At 43.8% G+C, this 16,205-nt stretch overlaps 1 protein-coding gene across 1 annotated transcript in view; it reads left to right on the forward strand.

The window, feature by feature from the left end:
- Positions 1-4,680: 4,680 nt before the first annotated feature.
- foxo6b (forkhead box O6 b) overlaps positions 4,681-16,205 on the forward strand; it is a 76,078-nt gene continuing 64,553 nt past the window's right edge. The window contains exon 1 of the mRNA XM_079571248.1: positions 4,681-5,907. Within this exon, the coding sequence (XP_079427374.1) occupies positions 5,434-5,907 (474 nt within the window). The 5' untranslated portion in view covers positions 4,681-5,433. The remainder of the gene's footprint in view (positions 5,908-16,205) is intronic.

The following is a 16,205-nucleotide window of genomic DNA, read 5'->3' on the forward strand; positions in this document are numbered from 1 at the left end:
AATATCACTTTCCACAAAAGTTATTTTTAATGATGCTTTGTTGCTCGCTTTGTTCAAATTTTTATAGGATCCTTGTGTCAGGCGGTACTTAAGCTTTCCATTACACCGCTCCCACAGTCTTCCCCCCAATGGAAAGACTGAAGGGGGCCCAAAACCGGATTCTGCCCTTGCGCCCTCTCAAAGCTAGAAACGGCCCTGCCCACGTTGCCAGTTTTGGAGTTTTCAAAAGCCACAGGCAGACAATATATCACGGCAACTGTGGACACGGCCTGGGTGTGATGTGGCGAGGCTATCAGGAGCAAGAGATGGAAAACCGAACAGAAAGAAAAAAAAAGTGCTGAAGAAAACTATAATCATATGTAAAAAAGCTCAAAATGCGAGTAGTAAATTTGAAATGTTAAAACGGAGGACTGTTTTCGGGGTTTGAAGATCTCGCGGCTCGTGAGGACGTTTGATGCGGGCGGCCCATTTGAGGACAGTGAGGTTGCTCTGTGTGGTCACCTTCAGACCTAGGTGATAAAACATGTCTGACCAAATGACGCACTCTTGCATTGTTTTTAAATAAGCTGATGCACTGACCTATTTCTGTTTCTTTTCTTTTTTTTTTTTTTAGCTTTAAAGCAAGTTGTATTGCCATCCAATTATGAAAAACATGCCTACAGTCCAGTGGTGTTGTGAATTTGGCCCTATACTATATAGGCCCTATACTTCATTTTTGATTTATTGTCCAAAATTCATTCCCATCTTCCCTAACACATAAGTTTATAAGTACATTGAACAACTTTTAGGGAGCGATATCACGGTAATGGAAACAACAATTTAGTTTTTTCAACAATGCTTTTCTTTTTATATCTATTGGATACAATGTTTCGTGGTGTGGCTTTAAAGTTGCGGCGGAATATGTGGTATTTGGCAGTAAGGAATCGCTTGTGTTTCTTGAAGCGTCCTCCGTTGCACATGATTTTGAAAAAAGATGCAAGCTACAGTTATTAGCAAATGGCATGCTAACAAATCATTGGCACTGTCGCAAAAGCACGATGCGTACAGAGTTGGTTTGTGGATTTGAAAAATACATGGGACACATTCGGGATCTATCTGTGATGCAACAAATACAGATCGGAGCGCTTCACCAGTGGAAGAAGAAAGCATAGAAATAAAAAGTGAGAGAATCGGCGCGCAATCCTAACGAAGGCAGACAGTTATCAAGCCAGTTAGTCTGGGAAACTTTTCAGCGTTAGCCTACTCTATTTTTCCTAAAGCCGTTAGCATTTTGCTATCAAACATCCCGAATTATGAACAATCCAGACGTTTTCAGCTGTTGTCAACCCATCGACCACAAGCAGCAACCTCCCTCTCTCTTGGTACAGCTGCGTTTTTTTGCCTTCTGTCTGTAAGCTATATTTGTGGTTTCAGTAATCCACATTGTTTTCCTGGATACTTTTGTTCATGTTTGCCATGTTTTGTGTGGTTCGGTAGATTTTTATTTTATTCTTATTTTTTTACAGCGGAGAGTCCATGACGGCCCTGATGGAAGCAGCTTTTTAAAAGTAAACAAACAGCTAGCTTATGAGCTAAAGACATTTGAGACCTACAAATGTCTTTCTCTGAAACACTAAAGAGGCACCAAGAGCCCGCCACACCTGCAGCACAGTGGGGGCGTCACAAGAGGCGCGACAGGAAGCAAAAAAAGGAACAAACAAGGAGGTATCCAGGCAAGACTCACAGCTAAGCCACACACGCCTTCTATCCCTAGTGTTCTGGCTAATGGAAGTTCACTGGAGAATAAAACAACTGCTAAGCTCTTCCCAGAAGATGGTGAAAGACTGTTCATGATGGAGAAACCACATACATTACGTAAATGCCAATAAACGGACCTGCCGTACATCGCCATACTTTAATATAGGGCCTGGCTTCACCTTTCATTTCAATGGGGATAGAACGTTCAATTCAAACAGGTCCGAGAAGCGGTTGGCTAACAGATGTGTGCATTTGAAGTCATATTAAGGAAAATGAGGGAACAATATCACAACATGGATAAATGCTCACAAACTGTATATTTTGCATAGGACCTTTGTATAAGTACATACAGCATTTTGACACCGGACACCATCATGCTTATCCAACGGCCGTGCTGTGAGCCTTTTACAGCTCCAGCTTCAGAGCGCAGATGTTGGTCTTCTTTACCCACAGTGTGAGGAGGCCCAGAGTGTGAATTTTAGCAGCGCCAAATGCTCGTTCATTTTACAGCCAAACTTCGACTCGGCGCGCACATCCAAAAAAAAACAAAAACGCACCAGTCAAGTGTCTTTAAAACAAGATAAAATACTGGTTCAATCGCTCCTATAAATTGCCTCATTTTTTACCCAAAACATCAAGTCTCCTTTGAAGCTTTCTTAAGTGTCTCCCAATTATGAGCCGTCCATACGCAAACGTTTGATCAATAATACATCACAATTTGGCTGCCCATATTTAATATAGAGTGTAAATACGCATTAACATGTTCTTTCAAGGCCTCCCCTCCGATAACAACACAGTCATCTTCCTAATTTGGGGGAATTTTCTTAACGCTTCCAATTGAAAATACAAATTATGTACTATTTTGACCCCTTTGTAGTCCGTTCAAAGAGTGTAGCGTGTGTTCAGATAATTATACATTAACTTGAATCAAAACACAGGAATATGGAGAGATAAAATGTTCAAGGATGGACATTGCCCGATAATGCTGTTTGATTACTATCGTCATCACATTATTGGCTGTGAGCTCCCATCTCTCCAGGACCTGTTCACCTCCAGGACCCGGAGAAGTGTGGGTCGGATCACAGCTGACCCTTCTCACCCTGGACACGGACTGTTCACTCCTCTCCTCTCAGGGAGGAGGCTACGGTCTATCCAGATCCATATCTCTCGCCACAAGAACAGTTTTCTCCCCTCCCCTCTTTATCTAAATTCTGTGTTACATGTTTTGTGTTGCATGTCTGCACCGAGAAATAATCCTACAATGGCAATAAATACAATTCTGATTCTGAACAAAGCGTCAAAATAGTGACAAAAATGAGACGTAAACGGGGACAAAAATCAACAAAAAAGATGACAAAAGAAGTGCAATGAAAAGGGTGACAAAACAGTGGAAAAAAAGCGATGAACGTGCAGAGAAAAAGTGGCAAAAAAGCCAAAAAAGGGCTACCAAAAAAACCACCAGAAATGTGACAAAAAAGCGATTAAAGTGCAGCAAAAATGTGACAAAAAAGTCATGAAACAGCAACACAAAGGTAACAAAGCAGCAACAAAAAAAATGTGAAAATGTGACCAAAACAAGGCACTAAAGGGAAACAAAATAGCACCAAAAATGTGACAAAAAAGCGATTTAAGTGCAGCAAAAATGTGACAAAAAAGTCATGAAACAGCAACAATAAGGCAACAAAGCCCATCCATCCATTTTCTTCCGCTTTATCCGGGGCCGGGTCGCGGGGGCAGCAGTCTCAGCAGAGATGCCCAAACTTCCCGATCCACACACACCTCCTCCAGCTGTTCTGGGGGGACCCCGAGGCGACACCAGGCCAGCTCGGAGACATAGTCCCACCACCGTGTCCTGGGTCTTCCACGAGGCCTTGTCCCACTAGGACATGCCTGGAACACCTCCCGCGGGAGGTGACCAGGAGGCATCCGAAACAGATGCCCGAGCCACCTCAGCTGGCTCCTTTCGACGTGAAGGAGCAGCGACTCTACTCCGAGCTCCTCCCGGGTAACTGAGCTCCTCACCCGATCTCGAAGGGTGCGCCCAGCCACCCTGCGAAGGAAACTCATTTCGGCCGCTTGTATTCGCGATCTTGTCCTTTCGGTCATGACCCAAATCTCATGACCATAGGTGAGGGTGGAAACGTAGATCGATCGGTAAATCGAGAGCTTTGCCCCCGACTCACAATGACAACTGAGTCGGGGGGCAACAAAGCCGCAACAAAAAAATGTGAAAATGTGACCAAAACAAGGCACTAAAAGGAAACATAATAGCACCAAAAATGTGACAAAAAAGCGATTAAAGTGCAGCAAAAATGTGACAAAAAAGTCATGAAACAGCAACAAAAAGGCAATAAAGCTGCAACAAAAAAGCGTGAAAATGTGACCAAAAGAAGGCACTAAAGAGAAACAAAATAGCACCAAAACTGTGACAAAAAAGCGATGACAGTGCAAAAAAAGGAACAAAAGGCCAGCGAAGTAGAAAAAAAGTGTGACAACAACAAAGCCACAAAAAAGCCACAATAAAGGAAAAAGAGGATAAAGATCCATTTAGATCAGTTTTGTGGGTCTTAGCTTTCAAATGAGGCGTTACACTGGCCTCTATGGCTGTACGTGTTTAGATTTGGGTAAAGCCGAGCTGGAGAAAATGTGCTCAGTAAAGGCAGGACCTGGCTCTATCCATTGCTCTGATGCCAATGCCTTATTACATCCATGTCCTAAAATGTACAAGATCTTGAAAACGTGCCGTACGTTTGTATCGCTTTGCTCTTCTCACTAATCTACAGCAAAAGTTTCAAAGTGACATCTCCTCTCCCCCCGTTCACCTGCAGCGTCTCCCCTCAAACCCACATTACTACAACGTCACGCAACTCCTTCTGATGCGCCTTTGGTAAACGAACGCTTTGTGCCTGCGTGGTGCTGCATGTTGTTTGTGGAGGGGAGTGACTTGATCCGCGCGCGCTCGTCCAATTACACGGAGGCAGCAGCGACACTTCTTTTCACTTTATTCCCCGGGCTTGAGTGCCTCCAAAACCTACCGAGAGACGCACGCACAGACACACACACGCACACAAACACACACACACACATGCCGGTCTCGCATTGTGGGACGCACGGGAGCGGCGACGCGATAGGAGGAGAGACGCTGCCCATGTGACACGTGCGCAAAGACAAAGGTAGAAATCCGTGCCTCTGTCAAACCGACGGCGTGCTTTGGATCAGACGCGCTCACACCGGAGGATGCTCCCGACTCCAAAACGCGTACCAGGGATTTTCTTTTTTTTCTTTCTTTTTTCTTTTCTCCTTCCCCCTTTCTCTTTTTTGAGGCTTGGAGCTGCGTGCGTGTAGTAAATGATTCATGAGATTTCGACTCGACTTGTGGAAGTAGAAGAAGCCTGCGAAAGGAGAACATTGGAGTTGGGCTTCTTTTTTTGTGTGTGAATCAACTGTTGCTGTTAAGTGATATTGGACGTGCGTAAGAGCGAGGCATCATGGAAGAGACACTGAAGAAAGCGATTTGGATACGCGTTCCCCTGCCTTGACGCGGTGGAGAATAGCCCCCAATTTGAGAATCCCGTTTACGTGTGAACAATACTTGTAGGACGCAGTTGCTGTGTGTTTTTTTTTAATTTTTTACCCGTTTTGTGACAGTGACCTTGCCTCTGAAGAAAAAAAAGGGAGAGGAAAAAAAAAGGCACCATGCTCATGATGATGGAGAGCGGAGCGATGGGCGCGCACTCGGAATTCGACAATCTCCCCCAGCCGTGCGCCTGGCCGCTCATGGACGAGGCCAGCCGGGGTCTGATGGGTCTGGCCACTGTCAAACTGGAGCCCCAGCTCCACGGCTACAACGACGTGCCCTCCTCGTGTCGCGCCGAGCGGAAAGGCGGCGCGCCGGCAGACATCAAGCCGCCCATAGTGGCCTCGGCGCCGGCCGCGTCCACTCTGCCCGCCGCCGCCGTGGCCGCGCTGGACGTGGCCGGCCAGCTGCGTAAAGCCAAGTCGTCCCGGCGGAACGCGTGGGGGAACCTGTCGTACGCGGACCTGATCACGCGCGCCATAGACAGCGCTCCCGAGAAGAGGCTGACGCTGTCCCAGATCTACGACTGGATGGTGCGCTTTGTGCCGTATTTCAAGGATAAAGGAGACAGCAACAGTTCCGCCGGCTGGAAGGTAAGCGGAGAGGGTGCACGTGAGGGGCTGTCTTGTCTAGTCTGGTCTGGTCCGCCTGCCACGCGCTCGCACTAACAGGTTAATCACAGTGGACAAGCGGCACACGTCCCCCACGGCCAATATCGAATCGAATTGAGAAGCGCGCGTGGTAGAAGCGGTGAGAATGGCCCCGAGCCCATCTTTGTTCTATATTGACAGTGCCTTTATGTTGACTGTGTAGGATTATCTTAATGTGTCCACAATATGAAAACTGTGGTCTTTCGTCAGGAGTAAGAAGTTTTCAGTCATCCTTATTCCTTTCACAACAATTGGAAATAAAGAGAAACATTTATCTCTTTTAGACTCTTTCCCTCTCCATTAGTGTGGGCAGTTTGGTTCCCCTAAATCAGTGCTTGTCAGGGCTGCACAATGTTGGGGGATAAACAAAACATAAAACTAATAGCAATTATAAGATTTTTTTTTCTTTTTTTTAAGAAATTGTTGCAATTAGATCATTCATGTTTCACAGTGCACTTATACATGTCTGTGACCACAGTACTGTATGATCACCTCAACTACCACACATGCATTTCAGAACACAAACACAAGTCTAAACTACAGTTCGCAGCTTTGATACGTTATACATCCTTTTTGAGAGAATCTATGGAAACATTGCACATCACATTCCCCATAATTGCAGCCTTTGTGATTATTGTGACCGTTGAAGTCCCAATTTCAGTTCAATTGCGATGGATCGTGCTGCCCAGAGTTGCGTTCGAAAGTGAATCGTCAACATTGTTTCAACTTTTTGAACAGAAAATGACACATCTGTGATTTCGAACATGGAGACTTGAGAATTGCTTTGTCTCGGCTGAATCCGGAACAGTCTGCACTTGGACTCATTTTGCTCCATGCTGAGAGGCGAACGACAAACAATACATGTTAATTCCTTACTCAACATCCCGTGTGAGTTTATTTCTGTCGGTCACTTCAGAATAACGAGACTTTTTCAATCAGTTTCTCGAGTCGGTGAAACGGATTTGCTGGCGATTCCAATGACGAAGCGATGAGTCAAACAAAGTATTTCTTACAATGTTGAAGAGATGTTCAAAATATTGTCGACTGGCGTTGGTTGACTTGACAATACCTGTGAATCTCTACGAAGCCGGACAACACCGGGACGATGGCGAGCCCAAACAAACACACCGTTGACGGCGGTTCTCGTCTGACGGCGATATCGATAATTCCATACGATTGTCTTAAAAGATCAACCCTTGAATCAATAACTGCTACTTTTTTTCTTCACGAGACGTCGAAATGAATTTGGTTTATCTTGGTCATGGGGTGTTGAAGGTACAGGTCCCCAAAGTACTACGCCAGGTGAAAAACCACTGCTCTCACGCTCAAATAGCAACGACAAGTTATTTAATCAATGAAAGCAAAAAGTTTCTTTTGTCACACTCGCAAAAAAAACGTCATGTTCTTCCAGACGTCGCCCATAATGTTTAGTTGTCTCCTTTCGGGATCTGCCTTATTCCTTTGCTTCCTTTGCACGCCTTTAACATAGCAATCATTCCACGGACAGTTCCCCATTTTAATCCCTATCACTGCAACAGCGTGAATGAAGCTTATATTTAGCTACGCAGCTCGTCTCTTCCTACTGTCATTTAGCATACTTGTTGGCTACATAATACATGCCTGTAGTCGGGCTCGGGCGCTTGTGTCCCGGCGTGACCAGGCCCTTTAGTGTCTCTCAAGGTTCACCGGGTTCATCTCCTCCTTCACGGCTCTGGTGCGTGAGGAGAGCGCAAGCCACAAGACAGGGAGGAAAAAAAACAAAAAAGAACTCCTCGTCTCTGCGTCCGTCCGTGCGAAAGAGAATTCGCAATGTGTTCCGAGACATTCCCAAAGAATTCCGGACCGGAGCGGTTGTGGGTCAGGGCAGGGACATGGGGCAAACCTCGGGAGATTCCTGACCCCGGCGTCACCCTCTTTCCACTCGGCCATGAGCTTCTTATTAATCCTGGGGGAAAAAAAGAAAGGAAAAAAAAAAACTCCCTCACTGTACTGTGCTTGAAACAAAGTATTGGGAGTAACAGGGGTGTTGAAGCGGGGTGGGCAAAACAGGCAATTGGAAAGGGGGCCCATTTTTACCAATTGTTTATTTGAAATGAAGCAGACCTTTGCAGATCCAGACAGTTTTTTTCTTTGCTAATTCGGAATTTATTTGTGCTCTTATTGTTGCGTTCGTGCAGGGTTGATTGAGTTGAAAAAGTCTTAAAGAAGTCTTGTAATGTTCGCATGTTCTTCCTGTGTCTGCTCTGGTGTTCCCTTTACCTCTAAAAACATGTACACTAGGCCAGGTTAAGTGAGAGTGTGTTTGAGAGTGCAAGTTAGTAAGTATACCTTAACCTTAACCTTAAGTGTGTGATAACAGATGGATCCGGTGTGGCGTGTTTCCATGTCCCACCTGTGTTCATTAAAGTGATTGTTTGTAAGATTGCAAAATGGGAAGCTAGTCGCCCATCCCCCCCACTGCCCTCCTGATTTGACCTGAAAGTCACTCCTAGTTTGCAAAATAAGGGGACAAAATTTCAAAAGGTTACATCGTTTAGATCAAGCTCCCTCCCCGTCATCTCTTGATTGGACCAGACCGGCCGCTTCACAGGAAAGCTTGTCTCATTGGTCAAAGTTATGGCACCAAGGATTCAGATTAGGGGCTTAAACATCAGCAAAGGGAGGGATTTTACAAAAAATAATTATAATATACTTATATTAGTGAAATTGCAGGCCCTGGAGGTCAGTTATACACAGTCTTATTAAATTTGTCAAACATTTAAACTTACAGACTATCACTTTAACATGCACTGTTCGTTTCCATTGCGATCGGTTGTGCGGACCTATTCTGAAAGCCTTCATTTCAGTGTTTTACATGCTCATATTGCCTCGTGCCACTTTACAGCACAGCTTCCCGACCGTTCCATTTACATCATGGGTTTTAAAAGCACAATAACAAATAACAAGTGTCGGGTGTCACGGCCAACAGATGTAACCGCAGATTATCCCTTAAATTCAAATTAATGTGAGGTTAATCTAATAGATTGCTGGCTGTAATCCCTTTCCTCTTTTGCCACCCATTCTGCTGTGGGATTAGGCCTCTTTGTTTCCCAGCGTTTTATACAGCTTCCTCCCTGGGCTTGGGAGGCTTGGGAAAGTTCCCCCGGTGTTCTTGTAAAGCACTTTATTCCGACGTCCACTGCCAAGACACTCAGCGCCAGCTTCAATCACGGCTGTATCTTAATGAAGTGAACATTATGAGATGAGGTAATCGTGTCGCTGCCGTAAAAAGATCAGGAGAATTTATGGGTTTACAGTAAATAACCGTGCATGCTAGCTTGAGTTAACGTGAAGGCTGTGGCAGCGGAGTAGATGTTGCATAATGCTTCTCTGGATCCAGGGCAAGGCATTATGAAAGTATACGGCGAGCAATTAGATTACTCAGTCATGTTTTCCATTTCGAATATGAGAAATTTATGCCTGACTGAAATTTGCTGTGTTTATATATGTCCGATAGTTGTGAAAATAAGGTTAGTTTTCTGTCCATGCGTCCTCTGCTAGCAATGAGAGCTGATATACTTTTACCTATTTTCCCGACATATGCATTTTTAAAAGGTATCTAGAAGATTTCGTACACTTTTTATGAAGATATACCGGGCAAGATCTAACTAGACTGGCGTGTATTTTCTAATGGTTTTCATGAACTTGCCTGGCCAGCCCACTCTTTGTTTAAGGTCTTGAATAAAATGACTGGCTTGAATAGTGCTTGGATTACGGGAATTCATGCTGATATTAAGTAGGTCTGGACAATCTTGAAATACGATTGTCAATGGGATGCTTAAAATGAGAAAAACAACAACATTTGAATTGAGTCCACGAAAAGTCAGCAGCAATTCTCTGGCAATATTATTTGACTGGTCGTTTTGGTCTTTTTCCTATCCAAGATGCGTCTGGAACCTTTTTTTCCAATTCAAAAGACTTTAAATATCATCCAGAGTGATATTCATAAGCCCTCTCACCTCTGATGAACAGTGTTTCGTACTTCGCCTGTCGATTGTCCAGAAGATGGCGCTGTTTCTCAGTCCGTCTTCACGTTTGTTCCGACGGGGACGTGTAAGTCTGGTTGGCGAGGCTACGCTATTGTCTCTTGAGTTTGATTGTTTCTAAGTTATATGTGACACGTACCAGACCTCATTAGTTTCCAACACGAGATCCCGTTACATCCCTGGTCCCGGAAGGCCTCGCTGGGGAGTGCTTTGTTTAAACACGCCACCTGTGTACCGCTCTTAACGTCCCCATGACAACAATAAACGCGTGTTCTTGTGTCGCTTCTACTACATCATGATTAAACACGGATTCAGTCGGCAACGGACCATCCTCCGAAATGTTTTGTCATTGGCGTATGGACTTCCTCGATCACGTGGAGGCTTAAAGGAATAGGCCACCGTTTATACATACTGAGATATGTTCTTACCTTAGCTTTGACGAGTTCTTTAGGACCTGTCTGATCTTCACCCGTCCCTCAGACGGTGTTAGCATTTAGCCTCTCCCCCTCTCCTCTATCGCTCAAGATAGAAGCTACCAAGCCCTTCCACGTTTTCCCTATTTAAATATGGTTACGTGAAGTGTTACACTACAAAGTACAATTGCACAAAATTAAACAATGTGGATTTTCTAAGCGGATAAAAGGGGGAACTATATATTAAGGCGTAATAATACCAGGAGTAATTTGGCATCCGCAAAGTAAAGTGAAGATTACTGCGCAGTAAAGTGAAGATTACTGCACAGTAAAGTGAAGATTACTGCGCGGATTTCGAACTACTCCTGGTATTATTACGCCTTACAATATAGTTCCCCCTTTTATCTGCTTAGAAAATCCACATTGTTTAATTTTGTGTAATTATACTTTGTAGTGGAACACTTCACGTAACCATATTTAAATAGGGAAAACGTGGAAGAGCTTGGTAGCTTCTATCTTGACCAGTTTTGGAACTAGAGAGGAGAGGGGGAGAGGCTAAATGCTAACGCCGTCTGCGCTGTGTTTACGTGATTGAAGGCACGGGTGAAGATCAGACAGGTCCTAAAGAACTCGTCAAAGCTAAGGTAAGAACATATCTCAGTATGTAAAAACGGTGGCCTATTCCTTCAAGAAAAAGACCAGGAAGGAAGCGTTTTCTGAACTAATTTGTTTTCGGATTTTCTTTTGATCTGGTGAGAAAGGTTGAGCGAACACATTGGGGATCGTCCATTCACAAACACCTATTTGGAAGAATGTGGAAGAAGACATTTCCACCATTTCTACCAAGCTCACCTTCATCTGAACTGGACGAGATCTCAAACTAGTACAGAATCAGACTTCAGACTATAGCTGGCCTGGCTGTATACATGGAGGTTCTAAAACTAACCTCAAATGGCTAGTCAAGCTACCATTTTGCGCTCCCAATCCCAAACCGTAGTCGCCCACTGCAGCTGAGAGATGTAAACCTTAGATTCCAATTTGCGGGAGATAATCTTGTTATTTTGGAAGGCGAACAGTAACTGATGTGCCCGGACCTCCACTCGTGCCTCAGCCTGTGGGAGTTTAATCAAAGGGCTAGCGGGGTCAACAGCGCCGCATTAATGGGATTTTTTAAAACGACTCCAACGCATTGTTACTTTAGTAGAACAACACGAGCCGCTCACACATATTTATTAATTAGGGAATTTGGCAAGGCTCGCCGGCATTGTTCTTTAGATGAAAAGTGGTTTGCGAGAGTGGTTTTAATTCCATCATTTCTGTTACTTTATGACATACGAAAATGCACTTCCCCATGGTGTTGGCAACGGAATCTAGCTGGTTGCTGGGGGCATCTGACTTAAAGCCACGCGGCGGATTCCAGGTTATATTTATGTCACAAGAGCAGCCAAACAGTTGTAAAACACTTTTATGAATAGCGTGATACTGTAGTTGGATGGTTTAGTTGTCTTTTGCTGGCACAGACGGAAGTAAAGCACTCACCCTTGTGTGGATGAAGTGAAATGCTGCGCCAGAGTGTTTTGGATGGGGGAACATTCTGATTATATGTTTTTACCGGTATGTGTTAAAAAGCTCAGGCATTATTTTTCCAAATGCATCCACTTTGTTGGTTAGAAAATGCAATATCGATTGAAAACGGCTGAATCAAAATTTCACTTCTTGATTTTCACGCAGTCTCAGGCCCCTCCCAACCCCTTCTCTCACTCCCCTTCGCTGTGCAGCTGTTTCAATAAAGAGAACAAATGGAAAATAAAACCAAAAAGGTCCGCGTGCCTCTGTAGTGAAACTATGGCGAATGTTTTTACTTAAAAGGTTTAAGCTTAGCAAGAAATCGCGAGGTGAGGAAAGTGTTTCCTGAAAACGTAGATTCAAGGATTTCTCACAGATGCACAAGTAGGTCAAAACACAGCTCCAGGAATGTTTTTCATAAAAGGACATCTTTGTAACATGGTAAAAAAAAAAACTCTTAAAAGTCAATTTTGCATATTACCTCTCCCTTTAAAATGTCTAAAAAGTCGATTTTGCATGGCGGGTCCCCTTTAACTTTGGACCTGGGCGAATCTCTGTACTGTAAGAGGACAAAAGCTCAAACACGTCCTAAAAATATCTACTCACTTGTTGACAAACCCAAAGCTATTACGATATCTATCTCCCCCAAGTTAAATTCTCCCTCACTCCCCCTTCCCATGCAATAGAGAAGTATTAGGAGCCACGTTAATCTCAATCAAATCGCCATTTCATTTAGCAGCCACAGCCCAGTCCAATCTTATTGCTGTGGGCTTTTTCAAATTGGATTTTAAGGCAGGGTGGGAGGAGGGGGGGGGGGGGGGGGGGGCTTAATTCCGGGGTCTTGTTTGTCCTCTGCCCAAAGATGCCCGGCGACTGCCCTGTCCCAGCTGCGGATAAGGCACTGGATTGGTTGGTGTAGGTGAACGAATCTGATTGGAGGATCGCGGTGAGTGAAGGCAAAACAACACACGCGCTGATTTGATGAAAACAACAAGGCTAAAGCGAGAGGGAACAATAGTTGGAGCTGTCGGTGTGATGTCACGAGATGAACAACATGTTTTGAGAGGAGCCACGTGCCCATTTACACAAAAAACGATTGACGTAATGTAAAAGTTGTTTATGGTTAAGTTTTATGGTTTGTTTCTTAAAGCCCTTTCACTGCCAAAACTCCAAAGACAAAGTTCACAGAGTGCTCCATGCCTTGGGTTGCCAGGTCCTAAAGGCGATAAACCTACATGACATGACATCACGTTTTGAACAATTCAGTCCAGATTTTGGCTACCTTGTGGTTTGGTTGGCTAGTGCACTTCGACCACAATTGGGAACTTGGGTTGACTTAAGCTCCGTATGAGGACATAAGCTTCAGTATTTGTGAACATGGCGCTTCTCATTTGAAAGCTAAGAACCCCCAGAGTTCAATCACTGTGCTTTAACTACTGGGGACAGGTGGATGTAGAAGATTGCGCCTTAACATTTTTTCCATTTGAAAACCTGCCTAATTTGCCTACACCTTTCACGTTTTTTCACTTGAAATATAAATTCCCAGAACGTTGCACATTCCGGTATACTGTGATTGTTTGTTGGGGGGGGGGGGGAGAGCAAGGGCGGCGTACGTGGCTGGATGGGGCCGAGTGGGAGGAAAATAAGATTCAGTCCGGTCTATTAAAAGCAGTCTTTAAGAGCGCTTGTGTAATCCTGTCTGAAAGCCCCATTCAGCCGCTGTAGCCTCTTTGTCTTCATCAGGACCAAGCGGTGGCTCCGGGCCCCCCCATAGCCAGCTCAACATTTACACTGTTAAACTGCACCGTACGCACTCAGGGGCCGCTCGTTTGTTTGGGTGTCGAGAACACAGTTGACGGATAGTCCCGCGTACTTTTGTGGTGCCATTTTAATATGGCACGCAGGGCATCCTACCAGTCGAAAACAGCCTCGACTGCCTTTTGAAAACCGTTCTACAATGGAAAACTTAGGCACGACTGTGAGACTTAACCTTAAAGGGGCTGGAAGCAAGTTCGCCATTTTATACTCACTACTGCCACCTCTGGCCATATATGTAACTGCACCTTCTATATTAAGCTCGTGCATGACGGCAATTCGGGCCGAAGTGATACATTTTTGAGTGACCGTACAGGATTTTAGAGGCAGTTGTGGTGAACAGGTCTGAGCTCATTCTACACATTAGGACATGGCTGGAACATGTAGGTGGAGGAAAATACTTAATTTTAACATTTTTAAACTCCTTATAGTCCCTTTAACTTTAATACTGTGTGTGTTGTTTTGCCGTTCATGCCAAAGTCCCTAATATTGTTTATTATTTTTTTTAATCTATTGGTTAAGCTAGTTAGTTAGCAATTTGGTTTGGTTTGTTTGTTCGCTTTCCACTTATTGATAGAGATGAACCAACTGAGATCTTTCATAGGCTTTCGATAGGCTACAATGTGCATTCCCTTTTAGTGATTGGTTTTTGCATGATATATTGTAAACTTTTTATGTTTTAGCATTGAAGCTAAAGGCTAACGTTAAATTGACGCTAGCAAAGGTTATAATGGCACCACCGTCTGAAAATATTGAAATAATGAAACACAGACGGCTTGGCGTTTATTTAAGATTCCATCTGTCTTTTAAATCTTTAACTTTCAATCTTTAACGTTTTATTCACGGTAAAATGTGGACAGGAAGTAGTCTTCACCCCACACTGGCCAACAGGAAGTCAGCCCAAAATAGGTCAGGTAACAAAACAAAACAAACAATGCCTTTGAATGCGGCAATATGTCAGTTGTCCTTGACTTTACACACACAAAAAACAAAAGTAACATAGAAAATCGATTAAATTCGTCTATCCATTCATTCGTTTGAGTGTCAAGAGCTGAGCTGATTATTATTTTCCTGTCTTTCACACGTCGTATTGTCTCATATCGCCGCGGCAGTGTTACACCTCATTGATTGCCGCTTGGCACGGACCAGATTTACAAGTGTTAAGAGCTACCTTTACATAGACGCGCCGACGCCGCTTCCCTTGCCAGCGTTTGTCACATAGGTATAGCGCACGTTTAGAGGTGGCTCGATTGCCAAATGGGTGCTAGGAAACGCAATCGAGCGCATCGTTTGGCCTTATGTTTTTGAATATGGTTCGCGGAGCTTCACACTTTTTTTTTTACATCGCTGCTCTGATTTAAAAAAAAGAATGAAAAGGGTTTGGCAGTATTGTACAGATTTAGGGGGATACCAGTGCTGGCATTTATTAGCAAGCGCTACTTCCTGCCATTAATTGAGTTGGCATGTTGTTGATTATGCTTGAGATTTTCCAAGGACCTATAACTTTATGAGCAATGTTTTTGATAGTAATAACCAAACTGACTGGCGTTTTTTTTTTTTTCTCGGGTTGGATTCTCCTGTTAAAAAAACCTTAATATTATGTCCTTTCATATGTACAATTTCGACAATTTCCGAAAATCTTTTATGGTTAATCCAACTCCGGCCTCTCTCGGACACTTCCACAACATTCTGTTAATGAGCAGATGACCAGATTTCGCATTTGTACTTTTTTTTAAATAATTGCTCTTGGGCTAATATGGCAAGCCGCAAAAGCCGTAATGCAATTTGACTTTGTATGACGAATGTATTTTTCAATTGTCATATCAACCAATTATAAGTTAGTCAAGTGTGAACAGTGTGAACGGAATAATAGAATGCGGTAATCAAATGTTCACACTGAATTATTCCAAAGGCAACAGGATACGTCCCTGTTCACATGCTGTCGCTATAGTCGAAAAGGACAATCAGCTGCAGGGGTTATGATTCTTTTCTTATTTTATCTTGTGGTTTGATAAAGAATAAAACAGTTGCGACTGCTCTGATTCATTAGACAATATCTCGTGTAAGCCTTTGCTGTGATTTTAACTCGGGACGACAGGACGGCTGCAATCGCCATTAGAGTTGCACTCTATTTTTAAGTGCAAATTTTAAACTTGACCAGGAGAACTAAACCTGCGGGACAAGCCTGCAGTATGCAAAAGATTTACAGGGATATGAGCAAGCAGAGATCTAAACTGCATGCAGGGTTAGCAGGCTTTTTACATGATGAATCCTTACGGGAGACACGTTTGAGTTGTTGTCAGAGGATATTAGCTCACCTAAATGATGGCAGTCTTTGTAATTTGCTAATTGCATCCGTAGACTGTAAGTGAAGAATGGACTAATTATAGCCTCCTTCTTCCTGAAGCCGTAAGCAAACGGG

This window comes from Gobius niger (genome assembly GCF_951799975.1).
Source record: "Gobius niger genome assembly, chromosome: 14".
Lineage (NCBI taxonomy): Eukaryota > Metazoa > Chordata > Actinopteri > Gobiiformes > Gobiidae > Gobius > Gobius niger.